This window comes from Dicentrarchus labrax, unplaced genomic scaffold, assembly GCF_905237075.1.
Source record: "Dicentrarchus labrax unplaced genomic scaffold, dlabrax2021, whole genome shotgun sequence".
Lineage (NCBI taxonomy): Eukaryota > Metazoa > Chordata > Actinopteri > Moronidae > Dicentrarchus > Dicentrarchus labrax.
In genome coordinates this window covers 14298051-14321020 of record NW_026136723.1, presented here as the reverse complement: position 1 = coordinate 14321020, position 22970 = coordinate 14298051, and the positions used below count along the sequence as shown (strand labels likewise).

Genomic DNA, 22970 nt, shown 5'->3' with positions numbered 1-22970 from the left:
TTTTTAACGTTTTAATGTCTTTGGGAGGCTTAGCGTTATTCCATGCTCTGCTGCCTCTCAGGTTTGAGACTAGAATTACACAACAGTTATTCCAATTTAGGTCCCACCTCTGATAGGGCAGATAGCCAATCAGATTTCAGGAGTAACCTGTGGATTCCCAAGCCACTCCCTGGACACACCCTTGCATGTAATGAATGATATCACACCAACAGTGCAAACACGCTCTCTGAAGCATATAAAAGAAAGTAGCTTTTGAATTCTTTATGCAATTTCTTGGTAACATCCAGCATTGCAGATCAGATACTCCAAAGACTTAGACTGAGACTCTGACGCCAACATGTTGTTGTTCCTCTGCTTGTTTGTTCTCACTCTGGGTGCTGTGTCTCCATCAGATGTCCATCCACTGAAGCTACAGCGCGGCAACTGTCCCATGTTCTGGTGGAGCTTCAACGGCCGCTGCTACAAGTACATCGCAACACGTATGACCTGGATTGATGCAGAACTCCACTGTGTGTCACAGGGAGCCAACTTGGCGGCTATCCACAGTGTGGAAGAACATAAATTTGTCAATTCCCTGATCAAGAACTTTGACCCTGCACAAGGATTTAGCTGGATTGGAATCAACGACATTCAGAAAGAAGGAGGATGGATGTGGTCTGATGGGTCTGCAGTTGACTTTGTCTTTTGGAATGCAGCACAACCAGACAACGATGAAGGAGATGAACACTGTGGACACACAAACTCTGGCCCAAATTTTAAATGGAACGATTATCCGTGTTCTTTGCTGTTTACTTCTGTTTGTGAAACTCGCTTAGTTTGTCCTTAGCAAGACGTTTTTCTGATTCAACTCATAAACTGCAAGCTAAAGATACAAATCTGCATGTCTATTCAGACAAAAGTAATTTAATCAGGTTTCATTTTCATGTGTCGTTTAATTGTCTAAAATATTTCTTTTTTCCTTAATGACCCATAGAAAATGTTATAGATTTAGCAGAAAAGGTAATTTAACTGTTCAAAATAATGAATAGAAAAAATGCTATTCAGATGTAACTCATGAATAAAAGTATTCTCTGATGACAGTAACTTTGTTGTGTCTTTTAAACTAGTTTGAAATACTTTTGGTAAATGGACCTGTACTTGTATTGCGCCTTTGTAGTCTTCAGATTATTCAAAGCACTTTTACACTGTGTGCCATAGTCACCCTTTCACACACATTCACACAATGATGGCAAACTTCATCAGACATAAACTAACTCATTCATGCACATTCACACAACAATTTGGGGTTCAATATCTTGCTCAAGGATACTTTGACATGCAGTCGGAGGAGCCAGGAATCGAACCAACAACTTTACAATTAGTGGACAACTCACTCTCCCTCTGAACCACAGCCACCCTTTTGGATCTCCACCAATAGATTTTATGTCATATCTTTAATCCCACTAATTTACATTGTGTTGGTACTATGGTTAACTCAGTGGCAACATATGTTGGGCTAACAATGGTTTAAAGGGGCACCACACTGTGTTGGTGCAAGCAATTACATTTTGGCACTCAAAATGGTCAATTATATACTGTAACACAACAATAAGAGTTATTTAGGGCTTTTCTAATGAAAACCTCAGTGCCCAAATAACAACTGACAACATCTTTATGGATCTATGGCGACCTCTGATAAATCACTTACCTGGTTAACTTACTGACTTTGTCTAAAGAGTGACGGACACATTGGATTGAAAGATTTCTGGGCATTTATATGGAATAGATATCAGAAGTAGATTTTCCTGTCCCATAAAATCATTGAGGCATAGTGTATAAACTTTCTTCCTTTCTTTCGTTTGGGCCTATTTTGTTTGATGCTGTGATGATGATAAGCATTATTACGATACCATAAAAAATATAAATGTACAGAAAAACAACTGTTAATGAATTAATAACAGTTATTGCTTGTCTTTTATTTCCTTGCTTTTATTTAAGAGTCGTGGCTCATTTTGATCTAAATACTCCGCGTGCACGTTTATCAGTGGTTTATGATGTTTTTGTTCAAGTAGATAATAATAGTTTTACCTCTGTCACAAAGAAGGGGAGAACACACATGAGTTGTAACCAAAAATATGTTTATTTAACAAAACTAAAAGAAAAATGAAGCTAAAGACAAACAAATTCAACCAAACAAAACAAAAGCTCTTTGAGGGAGAGACCTGCTCAGATGGTCGTCACACCTCATAGTGTAAATGATATGGACCTCAACATTTGTCAGTGACACATGTCCCATTGGGTCCTCTAGCGTAAATGTACTGAAGAGGTCTTGGTTTGTTTAAAAAATCAGTCTCTTTTTTATACCACAGTAAATCTGGCTCCTTGCAGAGATAGGCCTACTTTCTGATATTATGATTACTGGTTTCATGGTGTGTGATGGTGTCCCCATGGGTTGCATTTAACATACAAACATTCATCAAGCTCAAAGTCTTTATCTCACTTGAAGCTTAGAAGACCTTTGATCAAATAGAGTAGCAGTACTTATTTAATAATATGAAAAAGTTTGGTCCTGGGGAGGAATTTATTTACTTGATTAAGCTGATATACTATTAACTCAGGGCCAGTGCACTGGTTAATGGCAGACAATCATTATTCATTAGTTATTGTGGGAGGTCCACTTGTCTTATTTTTGTGCTAGGCATCAAATGTCTAGCTGAAGCCATTTGGAGACACAGCAGGAAATCTAAATAAGATCTATTACATATACGACTGAACTGTACTGAACTGTTCACAAATATTAGATAAAGTATCTGAGATTATAATAACATTTATAAATTCTGAGAGTGGATTTTCCCTACAACACTAAACTGTGGCTTATACAGTTGTACTATAATGCTAAATGAAATGGGATATTGGACTAAAAGGTTCCTGGAATTTCTGTGGAACTGATACTTGTATCATATAGTCATTTATGGATCATTTATAAACAGAGTTCAACACCTGTTGATGAATAATGAACATGTATTGCGTGTCTTTTATTTCCCTGTTTTCCTTTAGGATCCTGGCTATTTTTTATACAAACACTTCTTAATGTTCATTGGACTTTTTAAGATGAAAATCTCAAATCTATTTACTACTACTACTACTACTGCTCCAGGTGAGCTTGTGGTCTTTTTTCGCTTATGTTCAGACACTGTGTAGCTGTGTGAAGGTGAAAGTGATTGCCAAGTGCATTTGACCAACGATATCACATCAACAGTGCAAACACCCTCCCTAAAACATATTACAAAAGAAAAGTGGTCTTTTAGCTGTTTCTTTAAGATTTTTGACATAATCCAACAGTGCAGACCTGCTACTCCAAAAACTCAAACTCTAACACCAACATAATCTTGTTCCTCTTGTTTGTCCCCACTCTGGGTGCTGTGTTTCCATCAATTTTGTACCTCTACTTCTGTACTATTTCTTTTGCACTACATTCCCCTATGCTGCTGTGTCAATTTTGAATTTCTCCTAAGGGGGGATCAATAAAGATCTTATCTTAATTTTCCATCCAGTGAAGCTACAGCGTGGCAGGTGTACAAGTACGTTGCCACACGTTTGACCTGGGCTGATGCAGAACTCTACTGTGTCTCAGAGAAAGCCAACCTGGTGTCTATTCACAGTCTGGAGGAAGAGAATTTTGTCAAAGAACTTTGACCACGCTAAAGGACGCAGTTGGATCAGACTCAGTGACATTCATAAAGAAGGCAGATGGATGTGGTCTGATGGAGTTGCAGTTAATTTTTTATTTTTTTGAAGTCCTAAAGAGCCAAACAACAATAGAGGAAGTGAAAACTATGTTCATAGCAACTTTGAAAAGGATCTGAAATGGAATGACGTCCCATGTTCAGTTACTTATCCTCTGTTTGTGCATCCCGTCCTAAACATATTGATAAAATATAAATAACCTATTAAGGCTCAGCACAGTAATTAAAGGCGTCAAAAGCAATCTTATCCAATGCATTATTTATTTATTTATTTCATGTATAGAAATAAATGTAATAAAAGTGAATTACTTTTAAGAACTGTCCACTTAATAAAAAGAACCAAGAACATCTTTATGGATCTATACCGCCTTCTGAGGAGTCACTTGCCAATTTATCTTGGGACTTGGAAAAGGTGAAGGACACATTGGATTGAAATGTTCCTGGCATTACTGTGGAATAGATATCAGATGTTCATTTGTCTATATCAGTAAGGGTAATCCATAAACTTTCTTTTGGTTTTCTTTCTTTTTTATTGCTATAGCTTGTAGATAAGTGTTGTTATGATCCCATGAAAATATTATTAATTAGAAAAACATTAACTGGAGTTCAACAACTGTTGGTAAGTGGTTAACGGTTATTTTTTGTCTTTTATTTCCTTGTTTTCACTTTAGAGTCCTGGTTCATTTTTCGTCAAGCACTCCTCAATCACATTTCTTAGTGGATTATAATGTTTTGGTTCCAATAGATAATCGTTTTACATTTTACTGTATATGGACCTTCAGTGACAAATTTCACATTGAGTGCTGCAGCATAGGTGTACTGAAGAGCTCTGGTGAAGACCCACTTTTCCATAATACGGTCTTATGAACCGCTTGGTCCTCGACCCTGCATTAAAACACTCATGTTTAAAGACTTTAGGCCTAATCCCTTGTTCTCGTCAACATTTCCTCATATGAAAATCTGGCCAGTGTTCTTCAGGATATATGGCACCTAAATATAAATAACCTATTAAGGCTCAGCACAGTAATTAAAGGTGTCAAAAGCAATCTTATCCAATGCATTATATATTTATATATTTCATGAATAGAAATAAATGTTATAAAAGTGAATGTTTTACCCTGTCTACTTAATTAAAAGAACCAAGAACATCTTTATGGATCTATGGCACTTTCTGAAGAGTCACTTGCCAATTTATCTGAGGGACTTGGAAAAGGTGAAGGACACATTGGATTGAAATGTTCCTGGCATTACTGTGGAATAGATATCAGATGTTCATTTGTCTATATCAGTAAGGGTAATCCATAAACTTTCTTTCGGTTTTCTTTCTTTTTTATCGCTATAGCTTGTAGATAAGTGTTGTTATTATCCCATAGAAATATAATTAATAAGAAAAACATTAACTGGAGTTCAACAACTGTTGGTAAGTGGTTAACGGTTATTTTTTGTCTTTTATTTCCATGTTTTAACCTTAGAGTCCTGGTTCATTTTTAGTGAAACACTCCTCAATCACATTTCTTAGTGGAATACAATGTTTTGGTTCCAATAGATAATCGTTTTACATTTTACTGTATATGGACCTTCAGTGACAAATTTCTAAAGCTAAAACTTTTTAGCTTCCTACAGCAAAAATGTTTTTAACGTTTTAACATTTTTGGGAGGTTTAGTGTTATTCCATGCTCTGCTACCACTCAGGTTTAAAACTAAATTACACAAAAGTTATTCCAAATTTAAGTTCCACCTCTGATAGGGCAGATAGCCAATCAGATTTCAGGAGTAACCTGTGGATTCCCAGGCCACTCCCTGGACACACCCCTGCTTGTAATGAATGATATCACACCAACAGTGCAAACACGCTCTCTGAAGCATATAAAAGAAAGTAGCTTTTGAATTCTTTATGCAATTTCTTGATAACGTCCAGCATTGCAGATCAGATACTCTGAAGACTTAGACTGAGACTCTGACGCCAACATGTTGTTGTTCCTCTGCTTGTTTGTTCTCACTCTGGGTGCTGTGTCTCCATCAGATGTCCATCCAGTGAAGCTGCAGCGCGGCAACTGTCCCATGTTCTGGTGGAGCTTCAATGGCCGCTGCTACAAGTACGTCGCCTCACGTTTGACCTGGGCTGATGCAGAACTCCACTGTGTGTCAGAGGGAGCCAACCTGGTGGCTATCCACAGTGTGGAAGAACATAACTTTGTCAATTCCCTGATCAATAACTTTGACCCTGCCCGAGGATATACCTGGATTGGAATCAGCGACACAGCGAAAGAAGGAGGATGGACGTGGTCTGATGGGTCTGCAGTTGACTTCGTCCTTTGGGATGCAGGACAGCCAGACAACGCTGGAGGACATGAAAACTGTGGACACACAAACTATGGCCCAAGATTTAAATGGAATGATTATCCGTGTTCTAAGCTGTTTACTTTTGTTTGTGAAACTCGCTTAGTTTGTCCTTAGCAACTAAGATGTTTTTTTCTGATTAAACTCAAGGACTTTCCAAGACTGCAAGATAAATCTAAAAATGTGCATGTGTATGTATACAGAAATCATTTCACTAACTTTCATTTTTGCATGTTGAACAAATGTCTCAAATTTTTCTTTTTTTCTTACTGACCCATAGAAAATTTTATAGATTTAGCAGAAAACGTATGTTAACTCTAGTGAATAATGAATGGAAAAAATGCTATCTCAGATGTAACTCATAAATAAAGGTATACTTTGATGACAATAATGTTGTTGTGTTTTTTTAAAGAGGTTCAAAACTCTTTTGGATCTCCACCAAAAGATTTTATGTCATATCTTTGAGTCTGTTGTTAAGATCCAGGCCATGTAAAGAAGGCACATAAATACAATCTGCATGAAAAATTCAGGGGGAATTGTTTCTTTTTTACAAGAAGACAAGAATATGTGTTCTATTTAACTGAGTCCATGAAAAACCTGCCACTGTAACACCCCGAATAAGAGTTATTTAGGGCTTTTCCAATGAAAACCTCAGTGCCAAAATAAAAATAACTGACAACATCTTTATGGATCTATGGTGGCCTCTGATAAATCACCTACCTGGTGAACTTAGTGACTTTTTCTAAAGGGTGAAGGACACATTGGATTGAAAAGTTCCTGGCATTTATATGGAAGTAGATTTCCCTGTCCCATAAAGTCACTGAGGGATTGTGTATGAACTTTCTTCCTTTCGTTTGTGCCTATTTTGTTTGATGCTGTGATGATGATAAGCATTATTACGATGCCATAAAAATATAATTGTACAGAAAAACAACTGTTAATGAATTAATAAAAGGTTATTGCTTGTCTTTTATTTCCCTGCTTTCATTTTAAAGTCGTGGTTCATTTTAATCTAAATACTCCTCATGCACGTTTATCAGTGGTTCATGATGTTTTTGTTCCAGTAGATAATAATAGTTTTATCTCTGTCACAAAGAAGTGGAGAACACACATGAGTTGTAACCAAAAATATGTTTATTTAACAAAACTAAAAGAAAAATTAAGCTAAAGACAAACAAATTCAACCAAACCTAACAGAGTGGAAGCCAAGGGAGAGAGAGGGACCAACTGATTTCCTCCAGCCTGTTCCAGTAGATAATAATAGCTTTCTGACACCTGGTTAGCTCACCTGGTAGAGCTGGCACCATGTACTGACTCCTTGCTGCAGCAACCCAGGGTGCGAGTCTGACCTGTGGCCCTTTGCTGCGTGTCATCATCTCTCTCTACCTCCTTTTTCTGTCTATCTTCAGCTTTCACTATTGATTAAAGGCAATAAAAACCCCCAAAAATAGTAGTTTTCCCTCATATTGTAAATTATATGGACCTCAACATTTGTCAGTGACACATGTCCCATTGGGTCCTGTAGCGTAAATGTACTGAAGAGGTCTTGGTTTGTTTAAAAATCAGTCTCTTTTTTTATACCACAGTAAATCTGACTCCATGCAGAGATAGGCCCACTTTCTGATATTATGATTACTGGTTTCATGGTGTGTGATGGTGTCCCCATGGGTTGCATTTAACATACAAACATTCATCAAGCTCAAAGTCTTTATCTCACTTGAAGCTTAGAAGAACTTTGATCAAATAGAGTAGCAGTACCTATTCAATAATATGAAAAAGTTTGGTCTTGGGGAGGAATTTATTAACTTGATTAAGCTGATATACTATTAACTCAGGGCCAGTGCACTGGTTAATGGCAGACAATCATTATTCATTAGTTATTGTGGGAGGTCCACTTGTCTTATTTTTGTGCTAGGCATCAAATGTCTAGCTGAAGCCATTCGGAGACACAGCAGGAAATCTAAATAAGATCTATTACATATACGACTGAACTGTACTGAACTGTTCACAAATATTAGATAAAGTATCTGAGATTATAATAACATTTATAAATTCTGAGAGTGGATTTTCCCTACAACACTAAACTGTGGCTTATACAGTTGTACTATAATGCTAAATGAAATGGGATATTGGACTAAAAGGATCCTGGCATTTCTGTGGAACTGATACTTGTATCATATAGTCATTTATGGATCATTTATAAACAGAGTTCAACACCTGTTGATGAATAATGAACATGTATTGCGTGTCTTTTATTTCCCTGTTTTCCTTTAGGATCCTGGCTATTTTTTATACAAACACTTCTTAATGTTCATTGGACTTTTTAAGATGAAAATCTCAAATCTATTTACTACTACTGCTCCAGGTGAGCTTGTGGTCTTTTTTCGCTTATGTTCAGACACTGTGTAGCTGTGTGAAGGTGAAAGTGATTGCCAAGTGCATTTGACCAATGATATCACATCAACAGTGCAAACATCCTTCCTAAAACATATTAAAAAAGAGAAGTGGTCTTTTAGCTGTTTCTTTAAGATTTTTGACATAATCCAACAGTGCAGACCTGCTACTCCAAAAACTCAAACTCTAACACCAACATAATCTTGTTCCTCTTGTTTGTCCCCACTCTGGGTGCTGTGTTTCCATCAATTTTGTACCTCTACTTCTGTACTATTTCTTTTGCACTACATTCCCCTATGCTGCTGTGTCATTTTTGAATTTCTCCTAAGGGGGGATCAATAAAGATCTTATCTTAATTTTCCATCCAGTGAAGCTACAGCGTGGCAGGTGTACAAGTACGTTGCCACACGTTTGACCTGGGCTGATGCAGAACTCTGCTGTGTGTCAGAGAAAGCCAACCTGGTGTCTATTCACAGTCTGGAGGAAGAGAATTTTGTCAAAGAACTTTGACCACGCTAAAGGGACGCAGTTGGATCAGACTCAGTGACATTCATAAAGAAGGCAGATGGATGTGGTCTGATGGAGTTGCAGTTAATTTTGTATTTTTTTGAAGTCCTAAAGAGCCAAACAACAATAGAGGAAGTGAAAACTATGTTCATAGCAACTTTGAAAAGGATCTGAAATGGAATGACGTCCCATGTTCAGTTACTTATCCTCTGTTTGTGCATCCCGTCCTAAACATATTGATAAAATATAAATAACCTATTAAGGCTCAGCACAGTAATTAAAGGCGTCAAAAGCAATCTTATCCAATGCATTCTTTATTTATTTATTTATTTCATGAATAGAAATAAATGTAATAAAAGTGAATGTTTTACCCTGTCTACTTAATTAAAAGAACCAAGAACATCTTTATGGATCTATGGCACTTTCTGAAGAGTCACTTGCCAATTTATCTGAGGGACTTGGAAAAGGTGAAGGACACATTGGATTGAAATGTTCCTGGCATTACTGTGGAATAGATATCAGATGTTCATTTGTCTATATCAGTAAGGGTAATCCATAAACTTTCTTTCGGTTTTCTTTCTTTTTATCGCTATAGCTTGTAGATAAGTGTTGTTATTATCCCATAAAAATATAATTAATAAGAAAAACATTAACTGGAGTTCAACAACTGTTGGTAAGTGGTTAACGGTTATTTTTTGTCTTTTATTTCCATGTTTTAACCTTAGAGTCCTGGTTCATTTTTAGTGAAACACTCCTCAATCACATTTCTTAGTGGATTACAATGTTTTGGTTCCAATAGATAATCGTTTTACATTTTACTAAAACTGTTTAGCTTCCTACAGCAAAAATGTTTTTAACGTTTCAACATTTTTTGGAGGTTTAGTGTTATTCCATGCTCTGCTGCCTCTCAGGTTTAAAACTAAATTACACAAAAGTTATTCCAAATTTAAGTTCCACCTATGATAGGGCAGATAGCCAATCAGATTTCAGGAGTAACCTGTGGATTCCCAGGCCACTCCCTGGACACACCCCTGCATGTAATGAATGATATCACACCAACAGTGCAAACACGCTCTCTGAAGCATATAAAAGAAAGTAGCTTTTGAATTCTTTATGCAATTTCTTGATAACGTCCAGCATTGCAGATCAGATACTCGGAAGACTTAGACTGAGACTCTGACGCCAACATGTTGTTGTTCCTCTGCTTGTTTGTTGTCACTCTGGGTGCTGTGTCTCCATCAGATGTCCATCCAGTGAAGCTGCAGCGCGGCAACTGTCCCATGTTCTGGTGGAGCTTCAATGGCCGCTGCTACAAGTACGTCGCCTCACGTTTGACCTGGGCTGATGCAGAACTCCACTGTGTGTCACAGGGAGCCAACCTGGTGGCTATCCACAGTGTGGAAGAACATAACTTTGTCAATTCCCTGATCAATAACTTTGACCCTGCCCGAGGATATACGTGGATTGGAATCAGCGACACAGCGAAAGAAGGAGGATGGACGTGGTCTGATGGGTCTGCAGTTGACTTCGTCCTTTGGGATGCAGGACAGCCAGACAACGCTGGAGGACATGAAAACTGTGGACACACAAACTATGGCCCAAAATTGAAATGGAATGATTATCCGTGTTCTAAGCTGTTTACTTTTGTTTGTGAAACTCGCTTAGTTTGTCCTTAGCAACTAAGATGTTTTTTTCTGATTAAACTCAAGGACTTTCCAAGACTGCAAGATAAATCTAAAAATGTTCATGTTTATGTATACAGAAATCATTTCACTAACTTTCATTTTTGCATGTTGAACAAATGTCTCAAATTTTTCTTTTTTTCTTACTGACCCATAGAAAATTTTATAGATTTAGCAGAAAACGTATGTTAACTCTAGTGAATAATGAATGGAAAAAATGCTATCTCAGATGTAACTCATAAATAAAGGTATACTTTGATGACAATAATGTTGTTGTGTTTTTTAAAGAGGTTCAAAACTCTTTTGGATCTCCACCAAAAGATTTTATGTTATATCTTTGAGTCTGTTGTTAAGATCCAGGCCATGTAAAGAAGGCACATAAATACTATCTGCATGAAAAATTCAGGGGGAATTTTTCTTTTTTACAAGAAGACAAGAATATGTGTACTACTTAACTGAGTCCATGAAAAACCTGCCACTGTAACACCCTGAATAAGAGTTATTTAGGGCTTTTCCAATGAAAACCTCAGTGCCAAAATAAAAATAACTGACAACATCTTTATGGATCTATGGTGGCCTCTGATAAATCACCTACCTGGTGTACTTAGTGACTTTGTCTAAAGGGTGAAGGACACATTGGATTGAAAAGTTCCTGGCATTTATATGGAAGTAGATTTCCCTGTCCCATAAAGTCACTGAGGGATTGTGTATGAACTTTCTTCCTTTCGTTTGTGCCTATTTTGTTTGATGCTGTGATGATGATAAGCATTATTACGATGCCATAAAAATATAATTGTACAGAAAAACAACTGTTAATGAATTAATAAAAGGTTATTGCTTGTCTTTTATTTCCCTGCTTTCATTTTAGAGTCGTGGTTCATTTTAATCTAAATACTCCTCATGCACGTTTATCAGTGGTTCATGATGTTTTTGTTCCAGTAGATAATAATAGTTTTACCTCTGTCACAAAGAAGTGGGCAACACACATGAGTTGTAACCAAAAATATGTTTATTTAACAAAACAAAAAAAAAAATGAAGCTAAAGACAAACAAATTCAACCAAACCTAACAGAGTGGAAGCCAAGGGAGAGAGAGGGTCCAACTGATTTCCTCCAGCCTGTTCCAGTAGATAATCATAGCTTTCTGACACCTGGTTAGCTCACCTGGTAGAGCTGGCACCATGTACTGACTCCTTGCTGCAGCAACCCAGGGTGCGAGTCTGACCTGTGGCCCTTTGCTGCGTGTCATCATCTCTCTCTACCTCCTTTTTCTGTCTATCTTCAGCTTTCACTATTGATTAAAGGCAATAAAAACCCCCAAAAATAGTAGTTTTCCATCGTATTGTAAATTATATGGACCTCAACATTTGTCAGTGACACATGTCCCATTGGGTCCTGTAGCGTAAATGTACTGAAGAGGTCTTGGTTTGTTTAAAAATCAGTCTCTTTTTTTATACCACAGTAAATCTGACTCCATGCAGAGATAGGCCCACTTTCTGATATTATGATTACTGGTTTCATGGTGTGTGATGGTGTCCCCATGGGTTGCATTTAACATACAAACATTCATCAAGCTCAAAGTCTTTATCTCACTTGAAGCTTAGAAGAACTTTGATCAAATAGAGTAGCAGTACCTATTCAATAATATGAAAAAGTTTGGTCTTGGGGAGGAATTTATTAACTTGATTAAGCTGATATACTATTAACTCAGGGCCAGTGCACTGGTTAATGGCAGACAATCATTATTCATTAGTTATTGTGGGAGGTCCACTTGTCTTATTTTTTGTGCTAGGCATCAAATGTCTAGCTGAAGCCATTTGGAGACACAGCAGGAAATCTAAATAAGATCTATTACATATATGACTGAACTGTACTGAACTGTTCACAAATATTAGATAAAGTATCTGAGATTATAATAACATTTATAAATTCTGAGAGTGGATTTTCCCTACAACACTAAACTGTGGCTTATACAGTTATACTATAATGCTAAATGAAATGGGATATTGGACTAAAAGGATCCTGGCATTTCTGTGGAACTGATACTTGTATCATATAGTCATTTATGGATCATTTATAAACAGAGTTCAACACCTGTTGATGAATAATGAACATGTATTGCGTGTCTTTTATTTCCCTGTTTTCCTTTAGCATCCTGGCTATTTTTTATACAAACACTTCTTAATGTTCATTGGACTTTTTAAGATGAAAATCTCAAATCTATTTACTACTACTGCTCCAGGTGAGCTTGTGGTCTTTTTTCGCTTATGTTCAGACACTGTGTAGCTGTGTGAAGGTGAAAGTGATTGCCAAGTGCATTTGACCAATGATATCACATCAACAGTGCAAACATCCTTCCTAAAACATATTAAAAAAGAGAAGTGGTCTTTTAGCTGTTTCTTTAAGATTTTTTACATAATCCAACAGTGCAGACCTGCTACTCCAAAAACTCAAACTCTTACACCAACATAATCTTGTTCCTCTTGTTTGTTGCCACTCTGGGTGCTGTGTTTCCATCAATTTTGTACCTCTACTTCTGTACTATTTCTTTTGCACTACATTCCCCTATGCTGCTGTGTCAATTTTGAATTTCTCCTAAGGGGGGATCAATAAAGATCTTATCTTAATTTTCCATCCAGTGAAGCTACAGCGTGGCAGGTGTACAAGTACGTTGCCACACGTTTGACCTGGGCTGATGCAGAACTCTGCTGTGTGTCAGAGAAAGCCAACCTGGTGTCTATTCACAGTCTGGAGGAAGAGAATTTTGTCAAAGAACTTTGACCACGCTAAAGGATGCAGTTGGATCAGACTCAGTGACATTCATAAAGAAGGCAGATGGATGTGGTCTGATGGAGTTGCAGTTAATTTTTTATTTTTTTGAAGTCCTAAAGAGCCAAACAACAATAGAGGAAGTGAAAACTATGTTCATAGCAACTTTGAAAAGGATCTGAAATGGAATGACGTCCCATGTTCAGTTACTTATCCTCTGTTTGTGCATCCCGTCCTAAACATATTGATAAAATATAAATAACCTATTAAGGCTCAGCACAGTAATTAAAGACGTCAAAAGCAATCTTATCCAATGCATTATTTATTTATTTATTTCATGAATAGAAATAAATGTAATAAAAGTGAATGTTTTACCTTGTCTACTTAATTAAAAGAACCAAGAACATCTTTATGGATCTATGGGACTTTCTGAAGAGTCACTTGCCAATTTATCTTGAGACTTGGAAAAGGTGAAGGACACATTGGATTGAAATGTTCCTGGCATTACTGTGGAATAGATATCAGATGTTCATTTGCCTATATCAGTAAGGGCAATCCATAAACCTTCTTTCGGTTTTCTTTCTTTTTTATCGCTATAGCTTGTAGATAAGTGTTGTTATGATCCCATAAAAATATAATTAATAAGAAAAACATTAACTGGAGTTCAACAACTATTGGTAAGTGGTTAATGGTTATTTTTTGTCTTTTATTTCCTTGTTTTCACTTTAGAGTCCTGGTTCAACACTCCTCAATCACATTTCTTAGTGGATTACAATGGTTTGGTTCCAATAGATAATCGTTTTACATTTTACTGTATATGGACCTTCAGTGACAAATTTCACATTAAGTGCTGCAGCATGGTGTACTGAAGAGCTCTGGTGAAGACCCACTTTTCCATAATACTGTCTTATGAACCGCTTGGTCCTCGACTCTGCATTAAAACACTCATGTTTAAAGACTTTAGGTCTAATCCCTTGTTCTCATCAACATTTCCTCATATGAAAATCTGGCCAGTGTTCTTCAGGATATATGGCACCTTAACTGGTAAATTTAAAAGAGTCAAGTCTCCCGTTGAGGGTGATTGAGACTATTCAAAGCCTGAGGATGCCCTCAAAGTTCTGTTCCAGGTGTGTTATGCTTCCTGCAGGATTTACTGGACAATGGTAAAGTTTTTCAACCATTAAAGTTTATAACTGTATTCCTTTCACCCACTGCCTTTTGCTGAGGAGAAATAAACATTTAGCACAATACAAACAGTTTATTCAGATAACTCAGGCAAAAGCTTAACTGATGCCACAAACACTGGAGAGAGAAACTCCCTCCAGACTGTGACAAGGCTAAACAGATTACAGAGAGGGTTTGTTATTTTTTTACATTATCTGTTAAGAAAAAAAAAAAAAAAAAACATAAAGGAACAGCCTGTCCTAGGCTGCTGTAGAAACAGAGTGGTTCCAAATGGCAGCCTCCATGCAAGACAACCCACAGCACCTCGAGATATAAAAGTCTCATAATTTCAGTAACCTTCATATTTATGTTTGATACTTACACAGATCATGTCAGTTTTGGGTCAAAGAAAATGTTTCCAAAAGCTTTTGAACAATGTCAGATTTTTCTTTTTTCCTTATTGACTTATTGCTCTTGTTTTTATTAATTTTAATGTAGCTGAAGTGTGCACTGTGTGCCTGTATTATCTAAAGAACTCAAAAACAAGTCTTGGACTGGGATTCTGTATCGGTAGATACTAAATATTAAAAAACTTGGATCAAATCAGGGGCTAAAAGAACTTGATCGGGATGTCCCTAAATGTAGCCTAATATATTGTTTATTTATGTATGTTTGAGGTGACAGAAATTCATGTCCCATGTTCAGAGGTTCAACAATGTGGAAGTGCATTCTTGAGAAGAAAAGATCTTGGCATGTAAAAATTATTATTATGTTTCGTGGCCTTTTGAGGAAAATCAAAACTGGGGAAACTTTTTAGCTTCCTACAGCAAAAATGTTTTTAACGTTTTAATGTTTTTGGGAGGCTTAGTGTTATTCCGTGCTCTGCTGCCTCTCAGGTTTGAGACTAAATTCTAACCTGTGCCATCCCAAGCCACTCCCTGGACACACCCATGCATGTAGCGAATGATATCAGACCAAAGTGCAAACACGCTCTCTGAAGCATATAAAAGAAAGTAGCTTTTGAATTCTTTATGCAATTTCTTGATAACGTCCAGCATTGCAGATCAGATACTCTGAAGACTCAGACTGAGACTCTGACGCCAACATGTTGTTGTTCTTCTTCTTGTTTGTTCTCACTCTGGGTTCTGTGTCTCCATCCGATGTCCATCAAGTGAAGCTACAGCGCGGCAACTGTCCCATGTTCTGGTACAGCTTCAATGGCCGCTGCTACAAATACATCGCAACACGTATGACCTGGGCTGATGCAGAACTCCACTGTGTGTCAGAGGGAGCCAACCTGGTGGCTATCCACAGTGTGGAAGAACATAACTTTGTCAATTCCCTGATCAAGAACTTTGACCCTGCACAAGGATTTACCTGGATTGGAATCAACGACATTCAGAAAGAAGGAGGATGGATGTGGTCTGATGGGTCTGCAGTTGACTTTGTCCTTTGGACGAATGGAGAGCCCAACAATGCTCTAGGACGTGAACACTGTAGACACACAAACCATGGCACACATTTTAAATGGAATGACTATCCGTGTTCTTATCAATTAACTTTTGTTTGTGAATTGCGCTCAGTTTGTCCTTAGCAACTTAGATGTTTTTTATGATTCAACTCACTGACTGCATTAAAAAGATAAAAATGTGTATATATACAGAAATAATTTCATTCGCTTTCATTTTCAAATGTCAACCAAATGTCTCAAATCTTTCTTTTTTCCTCAGTGAGCAATAAAAAATGTAATACATTTAACAGAAAAGGTCATTTTACTGTTGAGATTAATGAATAGAAGAAATTCTATCTCAGATATAACTCATGAATAAATGTATTCTTTGATGACAGTAATGTTGTTATGTCTTTTAAACAAGTTCAAAATACTTTTCCACCAAAAGATTTTTTGTCTCATCTTTGAGCACACTCATTTACACTCTGTTGGTACTATGGTATCTTTTGTTGGGGTAACAATAGTTTGAAGGTACACCACACTGTGTTAGTGTAATCAAAATGATCATTCATCAAAGATGATAAATAATAACTTAACTAATATTAAGGTTCTTCGGGCCACAACCGTTAAAAAAGGGAAATTATAGCCAATAATTGATCGATTCATTCTCATAAAATACAATAAACTATTAATTCGAAAGTTCTAAAGTTTTTTATAGTTTTCTTTGTTAAAGCTCAGTCCTCTTTTGTTTGATACTGTGATGTTGATAAGCATTGATATGATACAATAAAAATATAATTGTATAGAAAGACAAACACTACTGGTCTCACAATGTGCCAGAGTTCAACAAATGTTAATGAATAGTTAACAGTTATTGCTTGCCTTTTATATCCTTATTATCGTTTTTGAGTACTGGGTAATTGTTATCCAAACTAATCCTGATGCATGTTGCTCAATGGACTATGATGTTTCTGTTGCAATAGATAATAATAGTTCAATCAGCAGAGACTCATGTTTTATGGGGATAGAGAAGCAGCGAGTGGAGTGGAATTCCCCCCTGATGTAGTCTAGACACCCGTCGTGTCCTGAATTAAGAAAATGCTGAGATCTGGATGATGAAAAGAGGTGCAGGTTTTGGGCACTAGAAGTAATGAAACTGGAGGTGAATGGGGTGGAGGAGGGTGGTGGTGATTCACAATGAAAGGACATCTGACAGCAACAACTATATTTAATTAAATTCAGTTTTATTTGTATACTGCCAAATCAGAACACAAGTAAGAAGCCACAGCAGAAATATTATTAGATCTCTTACATATATAACTCAAATGCATGCAGATGACGTCTTATTGTTTATTACTAACCTCATCAATCCATACCAGCCTTAAAGTCAGTCATACAGGCCTTTAGCTTTGTCACAACATGAAATTTGTTTTGATAAATAAGTGGGTGTGTTAATGAGTATATGGCCATAACATACTGACCTTTCCACACTTCCCGTTTCTTGGTTCATGGTAACTCTGGATTTTTATATTTAGGGATAGCTATAACCCCAAATATTAATAACCTATTAAGGCTCAGCACAGTAATTAAAGGTGTCAAAAGCAATCTTATTCAATGCACTATTTATTTATTTCATGGATAGGAATAAATGTAATGAAAGTGAATGTATTACTTTTATTATTATAAATTATTGTTTACTGTAACCACTGCAAATGTTACCAATAGAAGAAGGCAGAAATTCTTTTTTTAAGTCAATAAAGACCTATTACTGTGACACAGTGGTATCCAGAGTTATTTAGGGTTTTTCCAGTAGAAAGCTCAGTGGCAAAATAAAAAGAACCAACATCTTTATGGATCTATGGCGCCTTCTGAGGAGTCACTTGCCCATGTATCTGAGGGACTTGGAAAGGGTGAAGGACACATTGGATTGAAATGTTCCTGGCATTACTGTGTAATAGATATCAGATGTTGATTTGTCTATATCAGTAAGGGTAATCCATGAACTTTCTTACGTTTGTTTGTCTGTTTTTCTGTATTTTGTATAGCTATAGCTTATAGATAGTTAGATAAGTGTTGTTATGATCCCATAAAACTATAATTAAATGGAAAACAAGAACTAGAGTTCATCAACTGTTGGTAAATGTTTAACGGTTATTTTTTATTTCCTTGTTTTCATTTTAGAGTCCTGGTTCATTTTTAGTCAAACACTCCTCAGTCACATTTCTTAGTGGATTACAATGTTTTGGTTCCAATAGATAATCGTTTTACATTTTACTGTATATGGACCTTCAGTGACACATTTCACATTGAGTGCTGCAGCATGGTGTACTGAAGAGTTCTGGTGAAGATCCACTTTACCATAACACTGTCTTATGAACCGCTTGGTCCTCGATTCTGCATTAAAACATTCATGTTTAAAGACTCTAGGTCTAATTCCTTGTTCTCATCAACATTTCCCTGAATGAAAATCTCGCCAGCACTCTTTAGGCTATATGGCACATAAAGGGTAAATTTGAAAGTGTCAAGTCAACCGTTGAGGGTGATTGAGACTATTTGAAGCCTGAGGACGACGTCAAAGTTCTGTTCCAAGTGTGTTATGCTTCCTGCAGGATTTACTGGACAATGGTAAAGCTTTTTTTTAGGTTTGGTTAGTTTAGGATAGTTTATTAGGCTGCAATGTCAGCCTGCCATGTGGGTTTGGAAATACGCCGATTGGTCAGCATTTTCTGATAAGGAGGTTTATGAGCAAGGTACGTTTTATCAGTCTGTTTTCTGGGAATAATTGACACAAGCAGAAACCAAAAAACAAGCCGTTTTTTCGTTTTGTCAAAAAAAGTTTATTCGTTTTTTGGTTCTTACTTAACAAAACGAATTTACCACTCAATATCTGTTTCCGTCGGTGGGCGGGTCCTCTGATTGGCTAGTGTGCTTCCTTGCCCTGTGCTCTTCAAAATAAAAGTTCTTCCGTTTGATAATGTCGACAAAAATATTACTGTATTATAGACACTAGCAGACACAGAGGACCCCATCACCCACAGTCAAGACTGACACGGCTTCAAATAACAATAATAGTATTCATAATCATTTGAAAATGAGAACTTATGAAATTATGATGACTTCAGTGCAGTTGATGTTTAGCCACTAGGTGGCGCAGTTATTACATGACAGCTGAACATTGAGCATCTGTTGACCTTTATCCATTTACAGTAAACTAATTATTTTTTCTTGTTGAAAGATATTTTATGTTGTTTTCATATATTGAAAGCGAGGCTGGGTGTGCTTATGAATATAGGCTACAGTGAGTTTTTTAAGGTGCTGTACAGGCAAATCATATTGTCTACTCTGTACAGTGACAAAGAGTGTACAGTAACCTACTTCATTCAATATTGAATAGGCTACTGTAGCCTACACTATAAACAAATGGTTTTGCTCTTTGCTCATGGCAGTTGTGACAGTCATTTTAACATGTCAGCAGGCAAGCTTCACTCATTCCAGGATGTATGATGCTTTGTCCTATAGCCTACTTGGAACATGTTTTGAAATGGATCTATAGTAGCCTATAGAAATTTGCTCATAACAGGCCGGCTGGAATACAAAGCTAACTCTCTCTCAAATGCACATTCATGGAAGTCTTGTATTGTCATCCCAGGACAAAACACAAATAATGCTGTAATGTAATAATATACATCTTTAAATGCACAATAATGAGTCATTCAGAGACTTATTAAATGTTTTTATTATTTAATTACACAGAAACCACATGGCTAAGTACAGCAATGTGAGGGTTTCATACACGTTATCTTTCAACCATAATGTGTGCTACTAAACAAAGACACATACTCACCACTAGTGCCGCTGACGGCCGCCGACTCCAATGTGCTTCTCCATGCTCCCCTTGGCTGCACTGTCAGAAACTTCTGAGAGTTAACATAAATATGACGTAACATCCCACCTCCCACCGTCATCACGTTGATGACGTGCTGAGAGCGGGATTGCAAGCTCAACGTACACGTCCCAAACAGATAAGATCACAACAATAGCATGTGTTCATAAACCACCCTTGTTCGTCTTCATACAATATGTTGGGAAGTTGCAGTAAATATCAATACAATATGTTCTATATCCCTTTGTGTTGTGTCTCTCCTTTGTCTGTTAAGATAACTGAACATTTTGTGAGTCTCGAGGCATTGTCAGCCTTTATATCTCATTTGTAAATGCTTAATAAGCCATAGATAGTGCTCACTTTAGATGAGCTCGTGCAAAATACTTAATTTACGAGTAGTAAGTGCTTTGTAACTGTGAATTCCTGCATTAATAACTGTTTATAGGCCATCATTAGAAAATGAATTTGTTGTGAGTTTTATAGAACATCTGCTAACAGTCACTAATCATTAATACATCTCTGAATAGTAGATGTGCAAGTGCATGCAGAAATGTACAGTACAATGAAGAGTAAGACATTTATAACTGTGATTATAAACCACATAGTAATGGCTATTTACAGCAGAATCAGGCTTTATAAATTATGAATTCAGTATTTACTAATCCATAACTAATGTGCTTATCAATGATGAATAAAACATTTTTAACTGTGTTTATAAACTACATACTAATGTGTATTCATGCGTTATAAATGATGAATTCAGTATTTATTCATGCTTAACTAATGCTTTATAGTGTGTACTCATTATAAAGTGTTATTCACCCGGGAACTACATATGAAAATAACTAAGCTTCTCTAGCCATGATCTGGTACAAAAAATACTGTGTCCATGCCAAATAAAATAAAAATGAAACAAATTTGCACACTGTGCAGTCAGTGAAGCTCAACTGAAAAACCCTTCACAATTATGACGTGTGCTCCTCAGATAAAAGTTACTCACTGTTTACACTTACACGACACATACTCGACCCCCCTCTCCAAAATATATGCAGTGTTTCCTCTAGGACTTTCCCCTAACCCTTTTTTAGTCTGTACTTCCAGGGAAAGTATACTCTACTTACTCACTAATTTCAGGAAAGCATTCTCTACTGGTAGAGTAAGGACACCTCCTGAAGAGTGATCCAACCAACATGTATGAAACTCTCACATTGCTGTACTTAGCCATGTGGTTTCTGTGTAATTAAATAATAAAAACATTTAATAAGTCTCTGAATGACTCATTATTGTGCATTTAAAGATGTATATTATTACATTACAGCATTATTTGTGTTTTTGTCCTGGGATGACAATACAAGACTTCCATGAATGTGCATTTGAGAGAGAGTTAGCTTTGTATTCCAGCCGGCCTGTTATGAGCAAATTTCTATAGGCTACTATAGATCCATTTCAAAACATGTTCCAAGTAGGCTATAGGACAAAGCATCATACATCCTGGAATGAGTGAAGCTTGCCTGCTGACATGTTAAAATGACTGTCACAACTGCCATGAGCAAAGAGCAAAACCATTTGTTTATAGTGTAGGCTACAGTAGCCTATTCAATATTGAATTAAGTAGGTTACTGTACACTCTTTGTCACTGTACAGAGTAGACAATATGATTTGCTTGTACAGCACCTTAAAAAACTCACTGTAGCCTATATTCATAGGAACACCCAGCCTCGCTTTCAATATATGAAAACATTTCCCTGAATAAAAATCTGGCCAGTGCTCTTCAGGATCTATGGCACATTAAAGGGTGAATTTAAAAGAGTCAAGTCTCCCGTTGAGGGTGATTGAGATTATTCAAAGCCTGAGGGCGTTGTCAAAGTTCTGTTCCAGGTGTGTTATGCTTCCTGCAGCATTTACTGGACAATGGTAAAGCTTTTTCCACCATTAAAGTTTATTAGGCTGCAATGTCAGCCTGCCATGTGGGTTTTGGAAATGTGCCGATTGGTCAGCATTCTCTGATAAGCAGGTTTATGAAAGATGTGTGCCGTGAGCTGACTTAAAAACTAAAAACTAGCCTCTTGCTGGCACTGACGACCAAACAGATAAATAAGTTGTTTTCCTCTGACTATGGAAAAGAGAGAAACTCCCTCCAGACTGTGACAAGGCCAAACAGATTACAGAGAGGGTTTGTTATTATTTGATACTTTTTACATATTAAAATTAAGGAACAGCTTTGATGCAACATTTTTTTCTTAATGCAATGCAAAGCTATTCAGTCATCAAGCATATACACTGGATTGTTTTTAAATAACTTTAATACAGCTGAAGCGTGCACTGTGTGCCTGTATTATCTAAAGAACTCAAAAACAAGTCTTGGACTGGGACTCTATTGGCAGATACTCAATATTAAACAACTTGGATCGAATCAGGGGCTAAAAAATCTTGATCAGGACATCCCTAATTGTAATATATTGTTTAATTATGTATGTTTGAGGTGACAGAAATTCATGTCCAATGTTCAGAGGTTCAACAATGTGGAAGTGCATCCTTGAGAATAAAAGTTATTATGTTTTGTGGCCTTTTGAGGAAAATCAAAACTGTGGTAACTTTTTAGCTTCCTACAGCAAAAATGTTTTTAACGTTTTAACATTTTTGGGAGGCTTAATGTTATTCCATGCACAGCTGCCTCTCAGGTTTGAGACTAAATTACACAACAGTTATTCCACATTTAGGTCCCACCTCTGATAGGGAAGATAGCCAATCAGATTTCAGTAGTGTAACCTGTGCCATCCCAAGCCACTCCCTGGACACAACACGCTTTCTGAAGCATATAAAAGAAAGTGGCTTTTGAATTGTTTAAGCAATTTCCTGATAACATCCAGCATTGCAGATCAGATACTCTGAAGACTTAGACTGAGACTCTGACACCAACATGTTGTTGTTGTTCCTCTGCTTGTTTGTTCTCACTCTGGGTGCTGTGTCTCCATCAGATGTCCATCCAGTGAAGCTACAGCGCGGCAACTGTCCCATGTTCTGGTACAGCTTCAACGGCCGCTGCTACAAATACAT

At 36.9% G+C, this 22970-nt stretch overlaps 6 protein-coding genes across 7 annotated transcripts in view; all 6 read left to right on the top strand.

The window, feature by feature from the left end:
* Positions 1-22970, top strand: part of sp8a (sp8 transcription factor a) — an 87103-nt gene that overhangs the window by 16422 nt on the left and 47711 nt on the right. The window lies entirely within an intron of this gene.
* Positions 276-829, top strand: LOC127357586 (lactose-binding lectin l-2-like). Its single transcript, XM_051389881.1, has one exon. It carries the CDS (start codon positions 338-340, stop codon positions 824-826), a length of 489 nt encoding a protein of 162 aa, XP_051245841.1. The 5' UTR covers positions 276-337; the 3' UTR covers positions 827-829.
* Positions 5612-6457, top strand: LOC127357583 (lactose-binding lectin l-2-like). The gene has a single exon (XM_051389878.1). It carries the CDS (start codon positions 5694-5696, stop codon positions 6180-6182), a length of 489 nt encoding a protein of 162 aa, XP_051245838.1. The 5' UTR covers positions 5612-5693; the 3' UTR covers positions 6183-6457.
* On the top strand, positions 10099-11016 carry LOC127357585 (lactose-binding lectin l-2-like). Its single transcript, XM_051389880.1, has one exon. The coding sequence runs from the start codon at positions 10154-10156 to the stop codon at positions 10640-10642; it is 489 nt and encodes a 162-aa protein (XP_051245840.1). The 5' UTR covers positions 10099-10153; the 3' UTR covers positions 10643-11016.
* LOC127357587 (lactose-binding lectin l-2-like) lies at positions 15636-16563 on the top strand. Its single transcript, XM_051389882.1, has one exon. The coding sequence runs from the start codon at positions 15686-15688 to the stop codon at positions 16172-16174; it is 489 nt and encodes a 162-aa protein (XP_051245842.1). The 5' UTR covers positions 15636-15685; the 3' UTR covers positions 16175-16563.
* Positions 22779-22970, top strand: part of LOC127357591 (lactose-binding lectin l-2-like) — an 867-nt gene continuing 675 nt past the window's right edge. The window contains exon 1 of the mRNA XM_051389887.1: positions 22779-22969. Within this exon, the coding sequence (XP_051245847.1) occupies positions 22834-22969 (136 nt within the window). The 5' untranslated portion in view covers positions 22779-22833. The remainder of the gene's footprint in view (position 22970) is intronic.